The 24,947-nt window shown below is 55.2% G+C and overlaps 9 protein-coding genes across 9 annotated transcripts; 5 read left to right on the forward strand and 4 right to left on the reverse strand.

Moving 5' to 3' along the window:
- The first annotated feature begins 54 nt into the window (after positions 1–54).
- Positions 55–2,828, forward strand: BZA05DRAFT_413368 (uncharacterized protein). The gene is made up of 3 exons (XM_051485182.1): positions 55–340; positions 397–930; positions 976–2,828. Exons 1-3 carry the CDS (start codon positions 271–273, stop codon positions 2,472–2,474), a joined length of 2,103 nt encoding a protein of 700 aa, XP_051334681.1. The 5' UTR covers positions 55–270; the 3' UTR covers positions 2,475–2,828.
- Positions 2,829–4,011: 1,183 nt separating this feature from the next.
- BZA05DRAFT_413370 (karyogamy protein) lies at positions 4,012–6,754 on the reverse strand. The gene is made up of 2 exons (XM_051485183.1): positions 5,506–6,754; positions 4,012–5,429 (listed from the first exon to the last, which is right to left on the reverse strand). Exons 1-2 carry the CDS (start codon positions 6,632–6,634, stop codon positions 4,342–4,344), a joined length of 2,217 nt encoding a protein of 738 aa, XP_051334682.1. The 5' UTR covers positions 6,635–6,754; the 3' UTR covers positions 4,012–4,341.
- A 4,760-nt stretch (positions 6,755–11,514) lies between these two features.
- Positions 11,515–12,939, forward strand: BZA05DRAFT_439805 (uncharacterized protein). The gene is made up of 3 exons (XM_051486554.1): positions 11,515–11,825; positions 11,865–12,539; positions 12,591–12,939. Exons 1-3 carry the CDS (start codon positions 11,628–11,630, stop codon positions 12,684–12,686), a joined length of 969 nt encoding a protein of 322 aa, XP_051334683.1. The 5' UTR covers positions 11,515–11,627; the 3' UTR covers positions 12,687–12,939.
- Positions 12,940–13,488: 549 nt separating this feature from the next.
- Positions 13,489–14,022, forward strand: BZA05DRAFT_229416 (uncharacterized protein). Its single transcript, XM_051479795.1, has one exon. It carries the CDS (start codon positions 13,535–13,537, stop codon positions 13,889–13,891), a length of 357 nt encoding a protein of 118 aa, XP_051334685.1. The 5' UTR covers positions 13,489–13,534; the 3' UTR covers positions 13,892–14,022.
- BZA05DRAFT_413379 (uncharacterized protein) lies at positions 13,489–15,250 on the forward strand. Its single transcript, XM_051485184.1, has 3 exons — positions 13,489–13,998; positions 14,048–14,857; positions 14,927–15,250. The coding sequence occupies exons 1-3, from the start codon at positions 13,921–13,923 to the stop codon at positions 15,035–15,037; spliced, it is 999 nt and encodes a 332-aa protein (XP_051334684.1). The 5' UTR covers positions 13,489–13,920; the 3' UTR covers positions 15,038–15,250.
- Positions 15,251–15,613: 363 nt separating this feature from the next.
- BZA05DRAFT_439807 (uncharacterized protein) lies at positions 15,614–17,303 on the reverse strand. The gene is made up of 3 exons (XM_051486555.1): positions 16,783–17,303; positions 16,644–16,707; positions 15,614–16,500 (listed from the first exon to the last, which is right to left on the reverse strand). Exons 1-3 carry the CDS (start codon positions 16,930–16,932, stop codon positions 15,689–15,691), a joined length of 1,026 nt encoding a protein of 341 aa, XP_051334686.1. The 5' UTR covers positions 16,933–17,303; the 3' UTR covers positions 15,614–15,688.
- A 2,083-nt stretch (positions 17,304–19,386) lies between these two features.
- On the reverse strand, positions 19,387–20,580 carry BZA05DRAFT_360507 (uncharacterized protein). Its single transcript, XM_051481495.1, has 2 exons — positions 20,001–20,580; positions 19,387–19,920 (listed from the first exon to the last, which is right to left on the reverse strand). The coding sequence occupies exons 1-2, from the start codon at positions 20,328–20,330 to the stop codon at positions 19,423–19,425; spliced, it is 828 nt and encodes a 275-aa protein (XP_051334687.1). The 5' UTR covers positions 20,331–20,580; the 3' UTR covers positions 19,387–19,422.
- A 36-nt stretch (positions 20,581–20,616) lies between these two features.
- Positions 20,617–21,748, forward strand: BZA05DRAFT_413384 (uncharacterized protein). The gene is made up of 3 exons (XM_051485185.1): positions 20,617–20,842; positions 20,903–21,209; positions 21,310–21,748. The coding sequence occupies exons 1-3, from the start codon at positions 20,832–20,834 to the stop codon at positions 21,511–21,513; spliced, it is 522 nt and encodes a 173-aa protein (XP_051334688.1). The 5' UTR covers positions 20,617–20,831; the 3' UTR covers positions 21,514–21,748.
- A 368-nt stretch (positions 21,749–22,116) lies between these two features.
- On the reverse strand, positions 22,117–24,701 carry BZA05DRAFT_422915 (uncharacterized protein; the record flags this gene model as incomplete). Its single annotated transcript, XM_051485839.1, has 5 exons — positions 22,117–22,632; positions 22,668–22,705; positions 22,756–23,047; positions 23,101–24,316; positions 24,610–24,701. The coding sequence occupies 5 exons, from the start codon at positions 24,699–24,701 to the stop codon at positions 22,117–22,119; spliced, it is 2,154 nt and encodes a 717-aa protein (XP_051334689.1).
- Positions 24,702–24,947: the final 246 nt, after the last annotated feature.

Raw genomic sequence — 24,947 nt, forward strand, 5'->3', positions numbered from 1 at the left:
ACGGGACTACAGGTAGCTACCACTACTGCCGTCCAGACGCGCTCGCGAGTCTGAGTCGTGACCCTGTTCCTTTCACGTCACCCCCCGAACAATATTTAGAAGGCAAGGGATGACTGGGGCAATAACCCTACCCTCGCTGCACCCTTCATCTCAACGCTCAATCACTCCGCCCTCCCTCCCTCACCTGCCACTGGTGATCGTGGGGCACCATCAATTGCAACAACGTTTCTCTAGCCCACTGCGAAAGTAGAAGACAAGAGTGAAAGCAAGATGCCGCTGTTGCGCCGAGTCTCCGCGTCCGTGTCGGGCTCTGACTCTGCCCCCGCTTCTGGCGACAGCGGTAACTCTATTTCCGTACCCCTACCGCCCCCGCTCTCGCTCTAACCATCCCTCTAGACTCCGACTCGGAACTCTCGCTCCGCGCCGAAGTTACAGCCCTTCGCGCTCGGGTCAAAGATCTGGAGGAATGGAAAAATGAAAAAGCCCGGCTGGAAGAAAACCAGAAGCAGTTGGAAGCTAACCAAAAGCTACTTGTGGCTGACCATGATGCGCTGAGGAAGCAGGTCAAAAAGACGATCAAAGCACTGGCGAAGGATGTTGATAGGCTCAAGTTGAAGGCGAAGACAGCGCGGGGGGAGCGAGATGCGCTGAGAAAGCAGGAGGTTGTTGAGGAGCGGGTCCTGGAGGAGGATGAGGACGTGTTGATGGAGTCTGACCAGGTTGCGGATGTGCATGACGAGACTGAGTTTGAGTTGAATCAGCTGATGGAAAACATGGACACCGCGACTAAGAATGGCACCAGGAAGACGGTGAAGGCGAATGGGAAAGGGAAGGGAAAGGAGCCAGAGAGGATGCAGAACGCGAGGACAGCGCAGGCGAACAGACCGGAGCTAGAACAACTCTCAGAATCGGAACCGGAACCGGAACCAGGTAAGGCCATTCTTCTAGTAAGACGTTCTCTGCTAACACCCTCAGTGCCCTCCAGTACGATCACGCCTTCCCGCTCCCTCCCCCCCTCTCCACAGCGCTCTCCCTCTCCCCTTCCACCATCCCTCAATGTAACCGAGCGAATCATCCGCGCAACCTTCGGCTCCGGTCGACGCTCAGGAGCGATTGCGACCTTTTCGCGGGCCAATGGAAAGATCAAAAACAGATTCTCCTCCCCCTGGACCTATGCGCTGCTCCTAGACCCATCACTCTGCGTCGCCCTTCCCACCTCGCCCCAGAGTCCATGTAAGAATCTCGATCTCTTGGATTTTGAAGCTGCCATGGAGCTACACGTGGACATTGACGCTCCATTCCCGGTATTCTGCCGAATGAAACCGGACTCGGAGAAGTACTCATACTGCGGTATATACCGTTGGGGCGAATGGGATGTGGCCGAGTGGGCAAGTCATGGGCTCGGTCTCAGTGATGCGCAGAAGAACGCATGGGTCGCGTATGTACTCACCTCTTCCGCCGGAAAAGCAATGTGCCGCAACATCTTTGGCCAGTTTTACACCGAGCGTCAGGTGAGAGCCGCGTTCGATAATGGACAAATACGATTCAACCATGCGCAGCTTCTGCCGGTGGCTCACGTCGACAGCAAGGAGGTGTTTGAGACGCTGCTGGAGATGGCCAAGAGGATGAACGGCGACGAGGCGACGGGACCAAATCCCACAGACAAGAATGCGACGCATACGGGTAAAGGGAAGAAGCGGATGAGACTCCAGAAGACGCCCACACCGACGGAGAAGCCGCCTCGCACGTCCACCAACGACACCAACGGCGGCGCCTCCAGCCCGTCGACCAAGCGCCTGCGTGTCTCGGACCCAGACCCAGACCAATCCCCCGCCCTCCAAGCCCCCATCGCACGCATGATGCCCGCGCAGCCGGCCGGCGACGAGTCTCCTCTGCGCCTCCCCTCCAGTTCACCCATCGCCGCTCGCACCCCCGGCATAGAACACCAGGCAGCCGACCACAACGCCATCCATTTCCCGAAAGCACCTACCACGGCCCCGCGTTCCGCGCCCAAAGCCACGCCCACCGCCCGCCTCAACCGTAGTACTCGCCGCGCCAGCGCCATCAGCCCCGGTAGCTACGACCTAGCCGCGATTAGCCGGCGGTCCATAGCAGGTGCTGTCGGCTCCGACGAAGAGAGGATCGCTAGGGAAGAGAGGATCGCCAGGAACGAGAGGATCGCTAGGAAGAAGCAGAAGAAACCCAAGCGCAACTCGGCGGCCTCGGCGGCCTCGACGGCGAGGCGCGTCGTCGTGCTCTCTGATGATGATGACGATGAGGTTGCGGAAGGCGCAGCCACCAAGAAGGAGAATGACAAGGGAAAGGGCAAGGCGGCGGATAGGACGTGGAGCTCGGTCAATGATCCCACCCCCACCACCCTCCAGCAACCGCTATTGAAGCGCAAGAAGGACTCTAGAATGGGACCCATGGGACGCACGGTGGTCGATTCTGAGGATGATGATGATGAGAACTGAGGGCGTACGGAGGGGCGGTGGGCGGTGGATACTACTGATTCTGATTCTGGTGTTTTTGCGCTTGATTTCAGCGGACTATCTACCACATAGTTAGTTACCTAGTAGTTACTTGGCCAACTTTTGTCTCTGCCTGCGAGCGTGCTTTCTTTCTTTGTGTGTTCTGTACGAGTTTGGTGTTCCGGGACGGCTGACGGGTCGCGTTACCTTAGTATCTGTTTTTCTTGGGGTGGGGTTCTCCTTTTGTGTCTTTCTTGGGGAGTTTTGTCTGCTGTTTTGTGTACTTTGTAGTTCTGTCGTTTTTGGTGTGAATGAGTCGTCACTCGTCACTTTGGTAGAGCATCGTTAGATAATCACTCGGTGAGGTGAGGTCGTTGCCAACGAGAAGGTACCAAATATCCAAACCTTCACACCACGGCGACGTAGTATATCTAGCGGACTTTATCATAGCCATAGTAGGTACCTAGGTTGGTATGTATAGTATACTCAACGGCCGTCGAACAGAAACAGAAACAGAAACATAGCAACAGCACTAGCAACAGCACTAGCAACAGCAATAGCAATAGCAATAGCAATAGCAATAGCAATAGCAACAACAACAGCAACAGCAACAGTCGATGTTGGATATTCCAAGTCCAAGTCCAAGCCTAAGCCCAAGCCCAAGCCCAAGTCTCCCCATCCAAGGAGAGCCGGAACTCATCAATCGTCGAATAGTCAGGATACCCGTATGTACGATCCTCGTACGATCCCCGTGCGAACCACGCACGAACTGCGGCGGCGGTGGCGGAGGATATTCGTGGATAGTCTGGTTTATTCCAGTTATCGTGGAACCTATCCAACCGGTGGCTGGCGATACATCTTGTAGATCTTGTACATGTCTCGAGAGTCTTGTGCTTGGAAACGAGAGAATGACGGTTGACTTTGAATCACGAAACATTAATCAGACAGCGTTTGTATGCAATTAACCATGGCTGTATAAAATATGATCCAACATTCCCCATCCATAAAAACAAGTGCCCAAGTAAGTGCCCAAGTTGCCTATGATACTATAAACCCATCACTCATCCCGATTTCCGATTCCCGATTCGCAATCATCCATAACTCTTATAAACCATGGTAAACCGTAGCCATAGATCAGATCCTCCTATCTACACACCTCTCCCTTTTCGGAAAAGCAGAAAGCACAAACATCCTCCCAAGTCCTCCCAGCGTTCCCTTTCATCCCGAGTATCCCTCCATCCCATTCAATCCCGCAAACAAAGCCCCCCCTCGTTCCACCAATCCCAACCCAATAAAAAGAAGTAAACGCACACACATACAGGGGGGTTTCAGGTTTGAGGTTTCATATCAGAACCAAGGTAGAAGAAGAAGAAGAAAGAAGAAGAAAGAAGAAAGAAGAAAGAAGAAAGAAGAAAGAAGAAAGAAGAAAGAAGAAAGAAGAAAGAAGTAAGAAGGATATGCGATATCAAAAACAACAGGCAAGAAAACGCAAAACTGAAAATATTGCCAACGCCATTCACCACCCCGCCGCCTTGCCCCGCCCCGCACCCGCACCGCCCGCCATCCTCACAAGCAAGCAAGCAAGCAAGCAAGCAAAAAAAAAACATGAATCCCTAGAAAGCAAATAGTTAAAAAGATGGAGATGAAACTCCCCCGCCACACCCGAAGCCAGCTATAGTTAGATAGGAGGGGGGAGAGAAAAAAAAAGTTAATGTTACAAGAAAAAATGAGTTTGGTCTTCCGGTAAAAAAAAAACGGAGTGGAACAGCATAAAAAAGAAAAAATACAAAAACCCCGTGAAATGGTATCGCAGAAAAGGAATATATCGAAAAGAAAAAAAATGAAAAAGAATAAAAAAGCTTTCACTGAATTAATGTCTCCACCTCGGCTTCCCATCCGGTCCCATGATCGCTCCGAACGGCAGGCTCATCCTCTTGCTCCCGGGTGACGTTGGTCTCGGCAACATGCTGCTCCTGCGGCCGCTGGCACTGCTGAGACGACCGCTAGCCATGGCGCTAGCGGGACGCACATTTATGCTTGGACTTCCCGGCGTGCTAGGGTGGTGGTGGTCGTTCGAATCGAACGGCGTGGGCGTTCCCTGGCGAAGTCTGCCGGAGCTAGCTTGGTGTCGTAGGCGGGGTCTAGTGGTCGGGCTCGGTGAGACGAGGTAGCCGTTGGTGCGTCTGCTCGATGCCGGGGAGTAGAGGCCGTTGCGGAGGTGACTGGGCGACCCAGGCGATGGCGTGTTTTCCTGACTGAGTGGGCTCGGCATCGGGATTCGTGATCCGAGCGACGACGAGTTGCGACGGCTGGCGGCCGTAGGAGGTGCCACCTTGCGGTACGGAGAGGGTGTCGTGAGCGTCAGCGGCTTGAAGTTGTGGCCGATCGAGCCGTCCTCCACTTTGTTGCTCACGTTCCACCGAGGTCGCGACGGTTTGATGTCGGACGTACGAGACGAGGCGTACGACGCATACGAAGCGTATGAGCCAGCAGCGCTGGGACTCGAGATGGAGCGGCCCATCGACATTGAGGAGTAGGGATTTGAATTTCCCCACGGCGATGTTGGTGGCGTAGACGAGGCGGACGAGTGGCGGCCACTGCGCCTAGCAGGGCTTCCACCGATAGAGCTCCCGGGACGTCGTATCGGAGCGGGAGACCGTTTGCGTTCTTGGCCTCGAGGTTTTGAAGGATTGAGCTGGACCGAACTTGCCGGAGAGCTACCGGGGGTGTTTCTGCCCGAAGTGATATCGAGGGACGCAAGCGAGGAGATGGAGTCGCGCAACGCTTGCGTGTCCAATTGTAGGTCCAAGAGCGTCTGATCGAGCTCTCCCATCTGGTCCTCGAGGTATCGCCAGCGCATCCGCAGCGACGCATCGAGTCGGATGATCTCGCCGTTGACGGTAAATCGATCATTGATTCCCTTGCCGATGATCGAGAACGTCCGTTGGATTGCACTTCCTATAAGAAAAACGCACCGTCAGAAAAAATTCCTGCGGTCGCGAAAAAGCTCAGAGCCGCGCGCGCGCCAACGAACCGTAATGCATCTTCTTCGCCTCGTAGTTTTCCATCTTCTTCTGAAGATCCCGCTCGGCCCGACCACCGCTCTCTTCCCACGCAATCACCGATTCCTTGAGTTTGTGCATGCTCCTGTCTATCGAATCGAGCATCTGTGTCGCCTGCTTGCCAGCATTGCGGAAGATGGCGACCCACCTATCCTCGCCCAATTCCTTCTTAAGGCTATCGGCGTCGCCGTTCAGCTTCTTCCACTTCCGTTCCAACTGCTTCCGCCTCGATTCCAGCTCGTCGCATGCCGTGGGGAAGATATCCTGTGCCCTCGACTGGAAGCTCTGCAGTCTCATGGGTAGAAAGTCCAAGCTGGCGCGCAACGGCTGCATCCTGGCGAACAGGCCGAGCAGCGAGCTGTCCTCGATCTCTGTGGCCGTCTTGCCGTTGGCTACGGGGAACATTCCGGGGTTCTCCTCCATGATGGTCTCCAGCGTGTCGATATCCACCGACCCTCCTGCTGCTGGCGCCCCGTTCTCACCCATCATCGACCGATGTCGCTTCTCCTCGAGCTCGAACACCAAAGTCTGGCACGCATCCAGTTCGGCTTGTATGTCCTGAAGTATGGTCGTCCACAACTCGGTCCACTCCATGGCGGTCTCCACCTGGTCCTTAACGCCCTTGAGCAGTTCCTCGATCGATCGCCATCCGTCGACGGTGGCCTCGGTGGTGCTGACGAGATCCACAAGGGTCTGAGAGTCGAGTTCATCGCTATCGGGCCGACGTTGTAGCTCATCGATAAGCTCGACGTAGACGTTGATGAGACCCGAAAACTTCCGTACGGCGATATCGACCTCGTTGAGCGATTCCCGTCCCTGAGCTGCCCATTCGACATCATCCTCGGCGTCGAGACCCGTCAGTACCTTTTTCGCGGTATCGATCCATCGGCCGATCTGGCTCCCCGCGCTCATGAGCGCGTCACACATGTCTGCCGAGGTAGCCAGCTTGCAGATACGGTCCTTGAGATCCTCACTCAACGGTAGTGATAAGCTCGTAAGTCGGCTGAGTTGGGCGGAAAAAGAGATCCTCGAAAGCGAATGCACACTCGAACGACGCTTCAGGCCTTCTCCTCCCCACGACCCGCCGCCGCCGCCAGACATATACACATTAATATCATCATCCTCGAGACCCGGAAACGCGACTGACGTGTCGGCCGGAGGAGTAGTAGGCGTTGTCAGTGGCTGTTGCTGCGTTGCGAACCCCTCATTGGCGCCACAAATACCACCACCACCACCAGCACCCACTCCGCATGCTGCAGCTGCAACCGCATCGTCCAACAGCGGATGATCTCCGCCACGTTCGTCTTCAATGGGAGTGGGCGGCAGGTCTTTGGCCGGCGGCATCGATCGGACGTCGAGATTGGAGGTCGGGATACTCGTCGGCACTTCGATGGCGGACGACACGCCCGAGGCATCCGAGCCCCTGGAGCGCGAGCGATGGCGGCGGTGCGGCGATGGGCTGGGCGAGAGTCTGCTGTGGTAGTTCCGTTTCTCGGCGTCGGCTTCGAGCATCTTGATTCTTGCGGCGAGGGACGGCGACGGCTTTCGCGTTCTGACTCCGTTCGTCGAGGTTGTGTTGATTGTTGTTAAGGGAGTTGGCCTTGGGTCCGAGATCCGGCCGCGTGTGTTTTCCTCCTCGCTCATGATAGGGATGTTGGGGGGGTCGGTACGTGCGTTCGTATGTAGGGAGAGTGTGGGTAGGGCGACTTTCCACTCGTAGGGGTAAAGTTGCCTCCTACTAGTTTGCTCTAGAGTACGGTCTCAGTACAGTTGAGTTTACCGGTCGACGGGGTTTTTGGTAGGGTCGCGCAGTAGGCGGGAGTAAGCAGCTGGGCTGGACTAGGGATCGTGGGTTCGTCGAGTACTATGATTGAGAATGGGATGCGCTGAGCAAGAAGGTGGTGGTGAGAGAGGGTTGGATGGAGGATGGAGAGGGAGGTTGGGCGCGAGAGGAGTTGGTTGGTTCGATGCTGGCGCTGGATGGAGGTTTCGAGGAGCGGATTGGGCGGAAACTAGGGGGAGGGGGGGAGTTGGAGGAAGGGAGGGATGTGGATGGGAGTGGGATGGGTGTGGGTTACGTGGGCACCGGAACGTGTTGATGTCAATGGTTTTTTTTTTTTGAGGTGTGGGTTGTGTTGATCTTGTGAGTTGTTTTGTTTTAGAAGAGGAGGAGCGCGACTCGCGAGGCGGAGAAGAGGGTGGAAGAGGAGAAGGAGAGAGATCGGAGGGTGTTTTGGAAAAGAATAACTGCGATCGAATACGGTACGGAGACGGAGTAACTCTATCGGAGATGCTACGAGAGTATCTGCAACATGTTCTTCTTTTCTCCTTCGGTCTTTTTGTTTTTGTTTTCCTGCTGTTTCTGCACGTCCGTTCCCTTGTTTGTCTAGGAAGCGACTCTGTGGCGCTGCTGCTTCCGATAAATATGATGTTCCGCTTCTTCCCTTTCTCTCCGTGTTTCGGGAAGAAATGGAATGCTGTTCGACGTCGATAGTAGAGAAGTGTTCAGTGAGGTGGTGGTGTGGATCAGTATTACTATTATTATTTCTTATTATGGCGCTTTGTTTGTTGAGGAAACGTCGTCAGTCGGAGGATCGAGGGGAGGAAACAAAACAAAATTCTGCAGAGAAGCACGACAGAAGGGTGAGAACAAGAAGAAGGGTGTGGTGGAGGAAGTGGAGGAAGTGGAGGTGGTGGTTGGTGATGTGTTGTCAGATAAAATCCAGAGCAGCCATCCACACTCTCCTGAACCGGAATTCCCCAGCCGAAAGAAAGAAAGAGAGAGAAAAAACGAAGCCTCTTTGCTTCTCCCAAGTTGACTGAGAAGTTAGAACTCCCTCCTGCTCCTTCCTGTTTCCTCGTTCGCCAGAATCGCCAGATTCGCGTTCTAGGGTGAAGTTGGACTTGGCTGGCCATTCCCTTCGTTGGGCGTTGGTCCGTCCATCCATCCATCCTTCTCTGCAGCTCTGCAGGACTGGCTTGCCGCTGCCAGAGTCCCAGCCCAGCCCAACCTCTCCAAAATCCCGCATGTGCCCATCACCACCCATAACCAACGATGGATACCTCCTCTACTCGTTCCTCTCTCTGCACATCTCTACGCACATCACACAAGTATCATACCAGTACTCACTCTACTTACATAAACTACCAGCCATCTCCAACAGAACAGCGAACGGCTCGTGAGTTGAGTTGAGTTGCGACGGAGGCTGCTGGAATAAAGCGACCGCTTTGACTCCAACCCGCCCCCCAAGAATAATCTCCCCCCTTCCCCCTGATTCCCCGAACAAACTTCACTAGCAGATCCTCCTGGTCCTTCTATGCAACTACTCTACATAACATAACTGCTCCAGCAGACGTATGTAGGTGCGGAAATGAACTTCTCCCTCCTCCCTCTGCCTCACTCGCTAGAGAATAGCAACTACGAGCCAGTCTTCGGTTGCCCTGCCTTAGCTATGGTATGATATGTACTCCACCCCACTCCACTCCATAGTACAGTACTCTAGGTAGTTAGCGGACTGTCACGACGACGGCGACTCCTGTACGCACTGCAGGATGACGATGCGCCGGTGCGGCTGTTAGCATGCGTACATCGGCCGTCCGATGCAAGGACGAATCTCAAATTTTGACAAGCAAGTTGCGGCTCCGAGCCTCCAATTCTTTCTTTCTCTGTGGCTTTCCATTCACGGGCTTCCCGTTTCGCTTCGTTCGTTTCGGCCCGGTTCGTTTTGTTGTGGGGCGAGATGTGAAACCCCCGTTCTCTCTTTCGTGGGGGCCGGACGGACCGGGGGCAGGGCGGGGAGGGTGGAAGGGTGGCTCAGGGAGGGGACGGGGGTAAGACGTCAGCCCTGTTTCGTAACTCCTTCTTGCTTGTGTGATGTATGATGTATGGATGGAAGGATGGATGGGAACTTGGGACAGCTTGGGAACTTGGGAAGCATCGATGGCGATCTACATATGCGTCGCAACTATTAGTACTCTACTGGGTATGAGTACGGACGGACAAGGAGGATACCTGTTCTTTTCTCCAGACTCCAGGTTCTCGCCATGGTCTGGATAACGGATGGATGGATAGTTGGTTGCCGTACGGCGTACGCGTGTTGCGTTCTGTTGTTCGTAGCCACCCGTGGTTATCGGATCATCTAAATCGCACGGCTGCGATTGATTTGATTGACTGTAGATGGTAGATAAGATGATCTGATTCGATTAGATACTCACTCCTTGATGTTGCTAGTCGATGACGTGAACTTGACCGCACACATCACCTTCCATGATGGCAGGAAAGGTCGGGTTTGTGGTTGCCATAGTTGAGCAAGGCCGTATGCGATAACAAAAGTTCCATTCAGGACGACCGTGAGGAGAACGAAGCTCCTGCGCACGTCGGTCTGAATGCCGAGGGGCGAAGACTTCACGGCGACGGTTCGGGACGGAGCTGGGGGCGGAATCGGCATTGGACGGACAGAAAGCTACTGCCGGACCGTTACGGTACACAAGCATCGCGAAGGTTTAGGACAACCGTCGAGAACTGGGCTGCTATGCAGCGAAGGGACGCAGAGAAGACGAGAAGAAGCTTTCCTCTTGTTGTATTTCCTAGGGAGAAGGCAGCTAAAGCCGTTCTTCTCACCGAATGTCACTTCAAAGTTCATCATAGGGCCACGCGTTGTTTAGTCCAGGTGCGGCCGAAGCTTCAAGCAATCAGGCGATCGTCTGCAGTGAAACTGGTGTCTTGGACGATGGAATTCGCAGTTACGATGAACTGAACGGCACCCACCTGGATCCGTCTACACATGCCTCCAACTAACCCTTTGATCATCAGAGAAGTCCATTCCAGGGCTTCTTCAAACTAGGTATGGGGAGTTGTTTAGGTGCAGGCGGTTGAAAGAGCTTCTTGCACACGGCTCGGTGCTGCAAAACTGTATATAGTTGCCGTGGAGGTTTTCTTTCGTAAGATATGTACCTACTGCCTACTCGGGGTGAACCAGCCAAATCGATTCCTAGCTACGCTCCACATGTGCGGAATGAAACACAACCGTAGGCACCAATAAGGATGGGACGGTCTGCCTTGCCGAATCAAGAGAGAGAGAGAGAGAGAGAACATCAATTTATTGTCGCATGCCCTTGCCGAATCGAAGGTGACACAAGTTACAGCATCAAAGTGATGACCGAGTGACCCACCATGCTTAACTTCGACCATAACCGTATAACGCTCCATCCCTTCCTCCCTCCCCTTCTCCGCCACGACGTAGGTATGTACCAACACGCCACTTGTCGATGGGCGGTGCGGAAGTATGATCGTACGGACGGGATGTGGAGAGAGAGAAGGAAACAAGAGATTGAATTGACCGAGTACTTGGTTGAGAAACAAAAAGAGCGGACAACATAGGTGGACAGTTTATATACGACGAGAAAAACAAGAAATGATGTACTATTGGACGACAGCTACCCTCCCAAAATCCCGAGCTCTTCCCTTCCCTCATTGCGCATAACCGTTGCGATATTCATTGCGAATGTCCATTGCGAATGGTCATTGCGTGTCCTAGGTAATTCACTTTTCCCACATTACTTGTCCTGGCTTTTGAGTTCGCCAGGCTGTGACGACGTAACTTTCTTCACCACTTACCGCTCATGCAGAAGTAAAGGTCCGCAGAAAAAACGTTCGTTTCACTGCGAGGGCACTCGCGGCGTGGTAAATGCTTTCCATCAACAGCTCTATAGTAGGCTCTTCTCACTGGAAGCTGAGACTCTGAAGAAATGCTACTGAACATAGCAGTTCGAGCCCGACTTGTGTTGACAGGTGGGTTACGAGTGCCATAGAGAAAGGCTGACAGATGGGCGAGCTTAGTGGGAAATACCCAAAAGCGGCCGCCTGCAGGTTTACATATCAGAGTAGCCTGGCCCTTCTCTCGTCTCTCTCTCTCCCACTGTCTCTCTGTCCATACTCCCATCACCCTTCACACTCCCCACTACTCCTCCTTCCACTACGATTTTGCACCTGATCATCCAGGCTTTTGCTCCTGATCATCCAGGCTTTTGCTCCTCAATCTTCAGTTCGTGAAGTTTTTGCTCTCCCTCACCACCACCACTGCCAGATTCCAAAATGCACCTCCTCCTCCTCCCGCTACTGTTCCCAGCCTTGATCAACTCCATTGCGATCCCGGACTCAGACACCTCCCCCGTCGTCCCCGAGCTCCTCGCTGGACAGGACGATAACTTCATCCTAGCCTACAGCAGCATGTCCGTCCCCACCACGAACGCCGGCGCTTTCGTCGTCCCTCGTGCAGAGGAGCTTGCAGGTGTGAGTATCGCCACCACTACCCTCGCTGGCGGGACGCAGGCGTGGGTCTGTACCCCCGCCGCCACTCCTCAGTCTCATCCTGTTCCTGTTCCCGTCGATGGCCCAGCTGCCACTGCTGCCACTGCTGCTGCCGATGCTGCCGTCCCGCTCACTACCGTTGCTCCTGCTCCCGCAGTCAAGCGTTGCGACTGCGCTGGTGCACGGGGAGGAGATAAGCTCACCACCATTGCTCCTGCTCCCGCAGTTAAGCGTTGCGACTGCGCTGGTGCCGGGGGAGGAGATACGCGTTGCAGCTGTACACAATGCAACTGCACGAATTGCAGCTGCACACGTTGCGGGGGAAAAGCTAAGCGTTGCAACCGCACTCGCGGCGAGGGAGACGAAGTTGTCGAAGTCGACGAAGGAGTCGAAGACGAGTCGGGAGAGCAGGGGGAAGCAGACGACAAGCAAGAGCTCCTCGCCGAGTTCCGAGACTTCTTTTTGGGGGTCAAGGGACTTTCCACACAGTTTACGGACGCGGAGAAGTATAGAACGGCGCTGGTCGAGGATCTGGGCGTGGATCTGCCAACGATGGTCACGCCGACGCCGTTTATGACACTCGAGAAGAGGTCTCTCACGGAGGGGCCGCAGCCGACGATTGTTGTGGAGGGCGTTACTTATACTCGTGCGGCTGCTGAGACAACTGATCGTGCGGCGGAGAAGGTGAAGGTTCCGGTAAGTTGTGTGTTTGTGATTAGTAGTGGTGGCAGTAGCTGATATACCTAGGGGTTACAACAGCTTGATCTGGTCCGGGACTGTTTCTTGGATTTGGAGGAGGCCCTGGAGTTCGTCAGGGCGAGAGTTAGCGAAGAGGATGAGTAGCCTGGGAAGGAGTCGTAGCCCGGGAAAGTTCATTGTTTCAGACCGGCGATTGATGGATTATGATACCGACGAGGCTTTTGATAACTGTTTATTATGAGTGGATTATTGAGAGGACTGGTGGGATTGATGGCTTGCTTTATGATCATACCGACAAGGCTTTTGATAACTGTTTTATTATGGGTGGATTATTGGGAGGACTGGTGGGATTGATGACTGTAGGATAAATTACATTAACTAGAAGGGAGAAGCTGGTATTTGTCCTGTCACGAAACACAACGACTGATGATGTTCCATGGGTGACATCTCATGTCCCACTATCACGTGCCAATATTCTCCACCTCCAACCGAGCAAAATAATTCCTAAAGAACTCCCGAAACAAAATCTCCAACGCTTACTCTCGGCGGGCACGACGATGACCCCCAATCCCAAGCCCATTCCCATTCCCATTACCTATTATATTTGCTTCGGAATTCGGGGCGACGATAGGGCCCGCCCAGACCCGGACGGCGGAGAGGGGGGGTGTCAGACGTACGTAAAGAGGCGCGGCTTCGATTACCTCTAAGTGACAGCGGAGCCGAACGGGGGACACCGGGACGCCCCACCTACCTCTAAGTGTTAGACCCGATGCCGACACCGGGTCTCGTGGCATGCGCGGCCTGCGGCCTGCCGTTAAGTGTTAGATCGGTCGGGAGGCTTTCAGGCTTTTCGCTGCGTTGCACTGCGTTGCGGGGCGGGTAGATGCGGCGAGCTCCGATAGGTAAACGTGTGGTGGGGTTTCAGATAGCTGGCTGGCTGCGCGAAAGCTACTCTAGCTACGGACACCTAGCTAGAGCTGTGCGGGATCGTGATGGGCTTCGGGAAGACACTCTGCTCGAGTATAAGAATGCCCACTCTCCTCCTCCTCGAGTGGGCGATTGGAATTTCTTCTTTGACGCCCCAAGCTGAGACACATATCATACCTATCGCCTTTATCCTCATCACCACCACCACTACCACCACTACCACGGACGTCATACAGTCCAGGGATTGGCTATCTGTCCTCCTCCCTACCCGCACCCCACATACATATAGTGCTCAGGAACCTTCAACGATAAAGGGTCCTACACACATACCGTACTCCATTGCCTCCTCCGCCGCACCGTTTTTTTTATTTTTTTATTTTTGGCAGCAGCTGCTTTCTCTTTCTCTTTCTCCTTCCAAATAAACCTCCCGTCCATCCATCCATCCTCCACCATGTCCTCAATCTTCAACCGCTACCTAGGGAAGGAGCACCACCTGGGCGTGGTAGCCGTCGGCTTCTCCGGCGGACAGGTTCGCCTTCCTCGCTCCCCTCCTCCGCTCGTAGTACTGACGCCTCTAGGGCAAATCCGGCGTCGACGCCGCACCGCAAGCCCTAATCGACGCGGGGCTTTTGACGGCACTGCACGACGACCTCTCGTACACGATCCACCACGACGGGGTCGTGCACTCGTACACCGAATACATGCCCTCCTCCGACCCGCCACTGCACGTAGCGGGGGCCAGCAAGCCCATGCTGCGACCCGTCACAGTTTCCAACGTGACGCAGGCGTTGTCCATGCAAGTGTACGAGCACGCGCGGGAGGGGAGGCTAGTGCTCACGCTCGGTGGGGACCACAGCATTGCGGTTGGAAGCATCAGCGGGACTGCGAAGGCGGTTCGGGAGCGGCTCGGGAAGGAGATCGCCGTGATATGGGTTGACGCCCACGCCGATATCAACACGCCACATTCCTCCGGAAGCGGGAATATTCACGGCATGCCCGTGGCGTTTCTCGCGGGGTTCGCAGAAGCCCCACGGGAGAACCCGGATGTCTTCGGGTGGCTCACTGAGGAGCATAGGATCAACCCCAAGAAGCTTGTCTATATCGGCCTCAGAGACGTTGATCTCGGCGAGAAGAAGATCCTCAGGGAGAATGGCATCAAGGCGTTTAGCATGCACGACGTGGATCGACATGGTATCGGAAAGGTCATGGAGATGGCACTCGAGTATGTCGGCGACTCCCCGATACACCTGAGCTTTGACGTGGATGCGTTGGATCCAATGTGGGCGCCGAGTACGGGGACGCCCGTTAGAGGCGGATTGACGCTGCGTGAGGGCGACTTTATCTGCGAGTGCGTGCATGAGTCTGGCGCGCTGGTGGCGATGGATCTAGTATGTTGCTTCTTTGTCGTTTTCTTTTTCTTGGGATGTGAGGATTGATGCTGATAATCGGGATCGCAGGTCGAGGTCAACCCACATATCAACGAACAGGGGAGCCCGTACGCTGTGGGAGAGACTGTTAGGGCCGGTTGCTCACTGGTGCGGTGTGCGCTGGGAGAGAGCTTGCTGTGAGTGAGTAGTGGTGGTGGTGGATTGTGGATTATCAGTGGGAGAGCGCTTGCTGTGAGTGAGTGGGCAGTGGTGGACCGTGGATTGTGGATTATCAGTGGGAAAGGGCTTTCCTTTGTGTCAATAGAGTCGAGTCCGAGTACGGCATTACCAACGGCGCATTAAGACTTGCTGATTCACATGATTCATATGATATCAACCGATCTCTTCTTTTTTGTCGTCTCAGTCGGTTGCCGTCCGAGTGAATTTGAGTCTTGGATGCCTGGTGCCAACGAGTTCCTCGATATGTGTTGAAGTGAATGGCCACTCGTGAGGCCCATTCTGCTACTGACTTAACCTAGGTGTGTAATTGACCCACATCACCATCCCTTTCTACTCTACTTCCAAGCTCACGCAACACCCAGCATCGACCCCACTCATCCCTCGACGAGCCCTGCAAACTAGGTAGTGGCACCGTAAAGATTGAGTACCGAGTCGTCGACACCTCCACCTCACACGGTACACCACCACTACCACCACCACCACCACCACCACCACCACGATCCAACTCGCAGGAGCAGGAGCAGGAGAGAAGTAATTCGTGTATACATTAATCATGTCCAATAAAGACAAAGACCACCATTACCCTCACCCGCCCATCCTTCCACATCTGCACTAAAACCTATTAACCATCCCCTTGGTGCGGCCATACTCATCGAGCGTGCCCCTCCCACCGCCCCCGGTGCCCGCATACTGCTCCATGCCATTCAAGCTCCCACCGGTCCTAAAGCTGGCAGCGTACTGACTGGCCGCACCCAGACTGCTGGCGGCGTACTGACTCCCGACCCCACCGCCCGCACCGCCCGCACCCCCAGCACCACCGCCCAGATTCCCCCCGCCGCCACTGCTAGGACCACCAAACTGCCTCCCCGGATACGCACCCATGCCGCGGGTGATCATCTCGCGATTCCTCTGTTCCTCGCCATCACTGACCTCTCCCTCCCTATTCTTCTCCCTCCTCCTCCACAACCAGAAAAACGCACCCAGCAGCACTGCGGCGCCCGCCGCGGCGCCAATAGTCGCGCCAGCGATTACTGCGGCTGGCGGCGCGCTGCCATCTCCACCCACTACCGTGTCGGTTGTTATTAGTGGTGGGGGCGCAGAGGTCGGGTTGCCGGTCGATGTGGGCGAGGCCGTGTCTAGCAGGAGGGTCGTGTCGGTTATTGACGGCGGCTTTTGCGTTGCGGTGGCGGTGTGCGTGACGTTGGTTAGGGTCGAGGTCGTGATTATTAGGAGGGTTGTTAGGACTCCTGGTGGTGGAGTCGGTGCTGGTGAAGGGGGGCCTGGCGGCCCGGGTGGGCTGGGGGATATGTTGAATGGCTCGCTGATCGTTGTGATCCCGTTGGAGGTGTGGAGGGATAGGGCGAATACTCCCGAGGTGCTCGGTGGGATCCGCCAGGTGTGGGAGCCAGTGTTGGGGATGTCGGCTGCGTGGAGTGTGAGTGATGGCTCGAGGAGAGGGGAGGTGAATGGGGAGGACGAGGTGAATGGGGAGGACGAGGTGAATGGGGAGGACGAGGTGAATGTGGAGTAGCAGGAGGAAGAGGAGGAGGAGGAGGAGGGAACATACTAGCGATTGATATCTCTGCATCTGGGGCTTGAAGCACCAACGATACTGGCCCTGGGGAATTCGACTGGCCAAAAAAACAATCCGTCAGCTACATCTTCCAGCGGACGCCGAGGGGTATGTGTGGGGGAGTGGGACTCACAGTCCAAGTAATGGTTATATCCCTCCCAGGCTGCACTATTGCGCCGGGCGTTGGGAAAGTAAACACCACATCCGTCTCCTGCGCATGCACCGACACCACCACCACCGCGGCCAACACCAAGGCCTTCGTAACATATTTCCAGAACCACATGGCCAATAAAATAAATAAAACAAACAAGAGAGTGGACGGATCACGCTTTATTCAGGAGCGTGCCAAAAAAGTAACAGACGAAGGGATTGGATTTTTGTTTCGGCTGCGCTGGTGGGATGGGATGTTTGCGTGGTTGAGGTTGATCAGTCGGGTCAGCAAAACCCTCCATCAACCAGGGCAGATCTGCGACCCGACGGGCGTGGGAATTTATATATGTAAATTGTGGAAAGTACCCCTCCACCACTACCACCACAGGGCGCTCCTCCTCCTCCTCCTCCTCCTCCTTAAGCTTCGGGTAAGGGGACGGCGACGGGATGGGGACAGGGACGGGGACGAGATGGGACGCCATGTGGTGCTTGGTGCTTGGGTGGTGCTGGATGGGTGCTGGGTGGTTGTAGTAGGTGGTAGGTGGGTGGGCTAATATTAACGGTATTACAGCTCGAGATTCACTTTACCCATCGACACTCTACATACACCCATCCCCGATCATGAAGTTTATTGGGTGTGGGTGGATTGACTGGATCGACGGGTAGATAATTTCTTGGGGGAGGAGATGGCGATGGCGAATTTGACCCATTATTGACCATGCCTTACAGCCCGCATTACTGGTCTGTCGGGCGCGGCCTGGGGCGTGCGCATTTCGCGGTGGCAGCGATTGACGAATGGCAGCGCGCGGTCCGCACGGCGCTTGTTTTCCTCCCCTCTAGGCCCCGGGGATTAACGACATGAACGACATGCCTAAATATCATGCTTACTTTTTGCTTGTGTAGATTCACGCTCGGTGGATCGCAAGGAAAAAAGAAAGAAGTAGATATGCAGAATGCGAATCGTTCACTCTCAGCTCGCTCGTGACACAGAGCACAGGCCGATGCGGGTTGGGGCCTGAATCCTCTTGCATACAGCGTGTGCAAATTTATATCCACAAGGCCTCCCTCCCCATCCCTTCCCCTTCCCCTCCCAGACTCAATCACCCACAAGGATTCCTCTCCTCTTCTCCACCTCTTCTCCTGCCCACCCAGCACGATCATATGTAAGCTCCATCGATCCCCGAAGAGACGAAGAGACAAATAGGGAAAGTCGGACCCGAACCCGGGCACTTTTGAGTTTCGGGAAAAGAGATGCGGGCAGCCGGGGGCAACACAACACGACAGCCCTGCCTGCGGGGACTCGAGGAGGATCGGAGTGGAGGATCGGGGAGTAACCGCGGAAAGCTTAAGGGTCAGTGCAGTGCAGACGGCTACTGTGGTCTGTACATAGGAGTTATGGGGTATGGGTGGGAGTGATGGTGGGAGTTGTGACAGGTATGTAGGCGCTGCGATACGGTAGGTGTGGTAGGTGGGTATGTGGACAGCCGTTTACCAATGGCAAGGAATGGAGGATGGATGGAAGGCAGGGAGGATGGATGGATAGCAGCAAGGTCCAGCTGGCTGCTGTAAACAAACCAATATGTCCCGACTCCCGATGTCCACCTTCCGAGTGCTGAAGAACTCCACGCACTCAATGCCCCCCCGCCCATACATACTATACATACAAGCCCCCTCCCGCCCCATACACACCCCCAATACACGCAAGATGAGACATTCCCACGTCGCGTTGAAACCGACCGCTACGTATGTACTCCTCCATACTCCTCCATGCTCCTCCATACTCCACCATGGTTCCCTCCTCCATGCTCCTCCATACTCCACCATGGTTCCTTGGCCGTAGGCCGCAAAAACCCGTCCTGAACCACGCCCGGTTCCAAAATCCACAGTTGACCATGCGGCGTAACAAGTATTTGCAAACCGGCGCCCGGCGCCCGGGGGGATCGGTGCCGATGCCGGCACCGCGGTACCGCAGCTCTGGTCGAGACGTGCGTGCGTACGTATGTAGGCCTACGGCACGTTCGGGATAGTGGCCGATCTCATACCTAGTTGGCGATTGCAAGGTACATACTTCTTATATGTATAATGGCCCGGGCTGTGGAGGGCGAGGCGAGAAGTGAGAGGGGTAGGTAGAGTACTTATACTCTACATAGTAGTTATTCCCCACCCGGCCGTGACCGGATTTTCCCGGACGATTGACTGCCGTTTAGAGAGTTTAGAGGGTTTGGAGGGTTTAGAGGGCGTGCAGCGGGCACTCGGGCTGTACCTATGCGAGCGATTGACAGAGGTTTCCGGGAGGGCGAGAGAGTATGTGCGTGCGAGCGTGCCAGCGAAACAAGCAAATGAGTCTCAAGTCACTCGGACAGCCGAATCTCAATAAGCAAACGAGTCTCAGATCACTCGAACTCACTCACACCCACGAGCCGAATCGCAACCACTTGTATCCTCACAAGACAACAAAGCACGCTCAAGTTCAACCAAACCCCAAAGAAGAACAGAACTAAAAAAACGCCAATTATCACCGCCCGTACAAGTATATACGTATCCTACACCCAATTACACCCCATCCCCCATCCCCCATCCCCCGCCCCCCAGCACCCTAGCTACGCGCCCCCGTTCGCCCGTTTTACACCTTCGTTGGGATCCCTCCGCTCGCCTTACTACCAAAGATGCTCATGATGCCAAACACGCTGTAGAACAGCGCGAGCGGGTAGGCGACCAGCCACCTCATCTCGCGCACGCCCAGGACGCCGACAAACATATTGCTGGCGGCATAGGTGCTCCAAGCGATCGCGGCGACGCTGACGGTGTAGCCGACTAAACCGTCGAGCGGGTAAGCGACGCCGAGACCGCTGGTGAAAACGAGCGGGAGCAGACAGTAGCCCAGCACCGACGCGGACCGGATGTAGTTGAGCGAGTGCGTGGGCGGCGACATCAGGTTGAGTAGCAGGTGCAGTGACACCGAGCCCATCAATGCCACCCCGTAGATGTACCCGAAGTGCACCTTGCCCGATAGTAGCAGGAACGTGCCGAACGCGAGGCAGAACATGATCGGTCCCGCTACGTCGCTGTCGTCCATCATGTGCTGGTCCACGGTCTGGAGGGGGTTGAGAACTGCCAGCGTCTATAATTCCGTGGTGTCAGCGCCGAGGGGGAAGGGGGAGGTGGGGGGTCCAATAGCGGGAGGTGGGGGGTGGAACCAACCTTTCCCTTGATGTGCCGAAAATTGACACCGAGCTCCTCCAGCAGCGGCGGTTCATCATCGTAGCCACCAGTCCCGAACGCTGCCAACCAGCCCATCGTCAAACCACCACGTTCACCCGCGACACCTCCGGTCGTGGTCGTGGTCCCAATGCTGCCCATGCTGCCCATGCTCCCCATCCCCCCAAACCCGCCGTATCCCTGAGCTGGGGTTGTGTGCCCGCTCACCCCGCCGTGTCCGCCATACGAGGATTGGTAGAATTGCAGGTTTTGTGGCGACTGCGGTGCGCCGTAGCCGCTTTGTTGTGGCGGCGGGGAGAAGAACTGCGCCATGTGTTGTGTTTGTCGGCGTACGGTGATGTGCTGTGATGTGGCGCCTGTAGCTAGCTGGTTGCGCGTTGTTGATGGGCGTTCGTAAAGACTGTGGTCGTCGTGGTGATAGTCGATAGCTTGGCCGATGGTAACTAACTAACGGGACGTGTCGTGGTGTGTGTATTATTGTGCAATGTGCTGTAGCTGTAGCTGTTCGTTTGAATGGCGATGGCGATGATGATGATGATGTGTTCACGCTGGCTGGGTTACCTCACAACGCCGACCGCATGCGTCGCACCCAGTTAACCCAAACTTCACGCTACCCGGCTGGGCCACGTGACCTTGCAACCTGCAAGGTGTCCGGAATTCGGGACAGTTGCTCTCTCACTAGGTAACTTTTTGCCGGCCGAGCTACCTAACTACCGTATCGCTCTAGTTAGCTCCAGGAACCCACCTACCTCACACCTCACACCTCACTCGCACTTGCACCCACGATCCCACGATTCAACGAGCACGAGCACAATGTCATCACGGTTCGCCCCTCCTCCGCCGCTCCCCACTTACCTTTTGTACCCCCCAGCTAACACCCCCAGCTACGGCCCCACCCTCCACGCGCGCGAGCGCGACCCCTACGACCGGCAGCGCTCGGAGCTCCTGGGGCAGCAGCCGGCGGCGCAGCAGCAGGCGTACGGGCGGTACTCGCCCGCCATCGGCGGGGGCGTGGGCGGAGGAGGCGGGTACGGCTACGCGAGCACCAGCGACCGTGTTCCCAGCCCAGCGTACCGCGCGGCGACGCCGAACCGTAAGGGCCAGTACTCGGCCTCGGTCATGGAGGAGCTCGAGGCGCAGAATGATGATGCCGTCGAGGGCCTCAGCAAGAAGGTGCGCATGCTGAAGGATGTAAGTATACTCTACTCTACTCTACTCTACTCTACATTGTGGGAAGGAGGGGAAGGGGAAGGGGAAGGGGAAGGGGCTAATGGTGGTGGTGGCGGGGTAGATTACGGTGGCGATTGGCGAGGAGGTGCGTAGCTCGACTACGCTTATGGAGGCGATGAATGAGAGCTTCGAGGGCACGCGTGAGAAGCTGCAGGGGACCATGAAGAATATGCTGCGCATGGCGCGGAGGACCGGAGTGGGCTGGAAGGCGTGGATCGCTTTCTTTGCGGCTCTGGTGGTGCTGTTCTGGTGGGTGTGGATCTGACGAGTTGATCCAGGACGGTTGACTGCAGTGCCATATTGTAGGTGGACGGGTGGGTGTGGGTGTAATATATGTTGGTGGAATTGGTGACTTAGTCTTTTTATTGGTTTCTCATCACTTGGGTTTTATGGTTGGATTTTGTTGCGGCTTTTTAGTTTAACTGCTTTCTTTTTGAGTGCCGATTGTAACGATACGAATGATTTAATGGTACATCGCATTGCAATACATGATTAGGAGGTGCATTCTGCAGGCATGTAGGCTTAAAATCTGAAGAAATGCGTTGACCGGACAGCTTGATATGGTATCATGTGAAATTACTCATTGTACAGACCATCAAGAATCTATGGTCATCTACGCTTCCGTAAGCCAGATCACGTGTCGTCGACCCAGACTTCAAGGTCGGGAGCATTTCAGACACTCCAGCTTCTATTACTCTCGCCACGCTTCGCCGTCACATTTCTCAGAGAAAAAAAACATTCATGATGTCATTGAGCATTCAATATCATCCCAGAACCGCATCTCTTCGCACTCCCTTCCATGGGTGTAATGTACACTTGCGGTTATCGAAATCAAACAGAAAGAAATTACAACAAAACCAATGCCAGCCTACGCGTCGGTAACTCTACCACCAACCTTACGCAGAGCACCTCCCAGCTTCCTTCCCGCCTGCTTACGCCTTCTGCGGTCCTCGACAACCTCCTCGAGATCATCCTCTTCGACGAGAACCATCACCGGAGTGGGTGCGGAAACACCATAGGCCATCCTCCTAACCGGAGTCTCCACCTCCCTCTCCGGAGTACTGGTACTGAAGCTGCGTCCAGGAGTAGACGACGAACTCCTGGCCCTGCTGCCCTGTCTCCTGCGTCTAAGCTTCTCCTCGAGGTATTCGACATCCCTGTTCTTCTTCTCCGCCATCGCCGTGAGCTTGAGGATTGTGGTGCGGACGCCTTCGACGGTGGGAGGCTGGTATTTGGCCCGGGTTCGGTGACGGTCACGCGCAGCAATCTTCGCTTTGAAGAGCGTCGCCTTGTACTCAGCGTCCTTGAGCGCCTTTTCGACGCGGCTAAACGACTTGCGCAGGGTACGCTGCTGAATCTGCTGCTCGGGGCGAGGAGGCGGGCTCTGGCGTGAGCGGCAGCGGTTGGATCGTTGTGGACGGAGAACAGACGTTTGATCTCAGACTCTTTGGTATTGACTGCAGAAAGGTCAGCAAGAACATAATGTAATAGGATGGCGAAATCTTACGCTTGATGAATCCCCTGGTAGCACACTGTCGCCTCTCCTCCAGCTTGGGGGTCGTACTAGCGATCTTCTGCACCTCCAATTCCAAGTCGGCAATAGTCTTGGTCACTATCGCCAACTCGCCCAAGCGCCAGTTGTCGGTAGGCTTCATGTCCTCAGGTTTCTCGTGTGTGACACCCTCGGCCGGGGTCTGCTGTGCGAGGTGGTAAGACTGAAGACCACGAGCCATCTGACCGAGTTTATTGACCATCATATTGCCAGAAATCAAGAGTGCGTCAAAAGCAGTAGTGAAATCCTTCACGACAGTAATTAGAGCCCAATTAAAAAACGACAGGAACATAAACTCACGTTGACATCATTGAACTTGGTGAGCTTCTTTATTTCCGGGATTGTGACTGACGGCTTGACTGGACCATTGCACAGCTGCTCACGGATCTTTTCGTCCTCATGGTCGCTGTATTCCGCATCGAGTCCACGACACTCTCTGCGTCGTCCTCTTCCTCCTCTGGCTCTGGCTCTTCCTCCTTCGATATTGATGCGTTCAATAGCGAGGCGATCGCCGCCGAGTTGATAGGCTTTGGGTTGACAGGTCTCGATGACTTGACATTCTTGTGCGCCAAACTTCCCAGACTTCCCAGACTTCCCAGACTTCCCAGACTTCCCAGACTTCCCAGACTTCCCAGACTTCCCAGACTTCCCAGGCTTCCATGGCTTCCCAACCGCCCATACCGCCCATGCCCTTGGACTGTAGCGGCACTTTACCGCGTAACTGCCTCGCCGGAAGAGGGGCCTCCTCTTCTCGTCCTCCTCATCTTCGTCTTCCTCATCGTCGTCATTCTCACTCTGAATGTCTTCCTGCTTCTTGCTAAACAAGCTGCTGAAAGGAGCATCTTTTGAGAAATTGCTGGATGAGAAAGGCTTAAAGCTTCCAGAGTTGCTAAAGATCGAGCCAGATCCAGATCCAGGCGTTGTCGCTTTTGCAGCAGGTGGGGTGGCGCCAAAAGCAGCGGGCGTTTTGGAGGCGGTGCCAAAAAGACCGGTCGCCTTAGGGGTGGGCCTCAGAAGGAACAGGCGTTTTAGGGGCGGCCCCAGAAGGAACGGCCGCCTTAGGGGTCTCGGCAGAAGACTTCTCCTCTTCTTTCTTGAACTCTTCCTTGATCGGAGTTTTGGGTGCCTCGTTCTCTTTTCCTGCCTCCTCCTCATTTTCCTCGTCTTCATACTCTCCTTCTTCCTCTTCACCTTCTCCCTCCTCTTCGTCGCCTTCGTCCTCGTACTCCTCTTCTTCTTCGTCCTCTTCCTCCTCGTCGCCTTCCTCCTCTGTCCTTCATCGTCTGCACCATCTGAGTCATTGTCTTCAGGCAGAGCGGGTGGCAGCTCTGGCGGAGTTATCTGGGATGGTGCCGAGAAGTCTGGCGGAAGCGGTGCCTCCTCAGCAGCTAGAGATCCCGGTTCTGAGCTGTCGTCCGAATCATCATCGGAGTCGGGAACAGTAATCGACTTCTGCGCAAACGGATTGGCTCCGGATGAACTTGCACCAGCAGGCTTGCCTCCAAATGGATTCGTACTGGTATTACCCGTACTGGCAGGCTTCAAGCTAGCGAAAGGTGATGCGGTGGAACTGCTGCCGAAAGAAGCGAAGGGTGAAGGCGAGGCGGGAGCAGCAGAGCCGAATGGATTTCCAGCAGCGGGCTTTGACGCTCCCATCCCAGCGAAGGGGGAGGGCGAGGATTGCCCAGCATTAGCAAATGCCGAAGAAATTGATGCGTTGCCAAAGGCCGATGGCTTGCTTGGTGTAGTAAATGGCGAACCTGTACCTCTAAAGGCTGACGTATCGAAAGCATTACCGGATGCGGATACGTTAGAACCGCTACCGCCTCCAAGTGCACCTCCAAGGGCAGAGCCAAAGCTTCCCAAAGAGCCACCGTTGTCTGGATTGCCAGACTTGCCATCATCGGCAGATGGAGTTGCTTGGTCTTTGAATACACTCCCCAATTTGAATCCGCTTGCCGTGGGCGTCGCGGGTTGGTGGTCTTGGCTGCTCCAAAAGCTGAGTCGGTATTGCCGCTGGTTACAATAGGTTTACCGCTGCCAAAGGGGCTTCCGCCTTGCGGGACGTTGGATGCCTGCGCAGCAGCGGCAAAGCCGCCCTTATTCGCAAAAGATGCAAATGCGCTGCCACTGCCGAATGTTGCCGG

Source organism: Tricharina praecox, assembly GCF_024521635.1.
Source record: "Tricharina praecox strain CBS 144465 chromosome Unknown BZA05scaffold_53, whole genome shotgun sequence".
Classification (NCBI taxonomy): domain Eukaryota; kingdom Fungi; phylum Ascomycota; class Pezizomycetes; order Pezizales; family Pyronemataceae; genus Tricharina; species Tricharina praecox.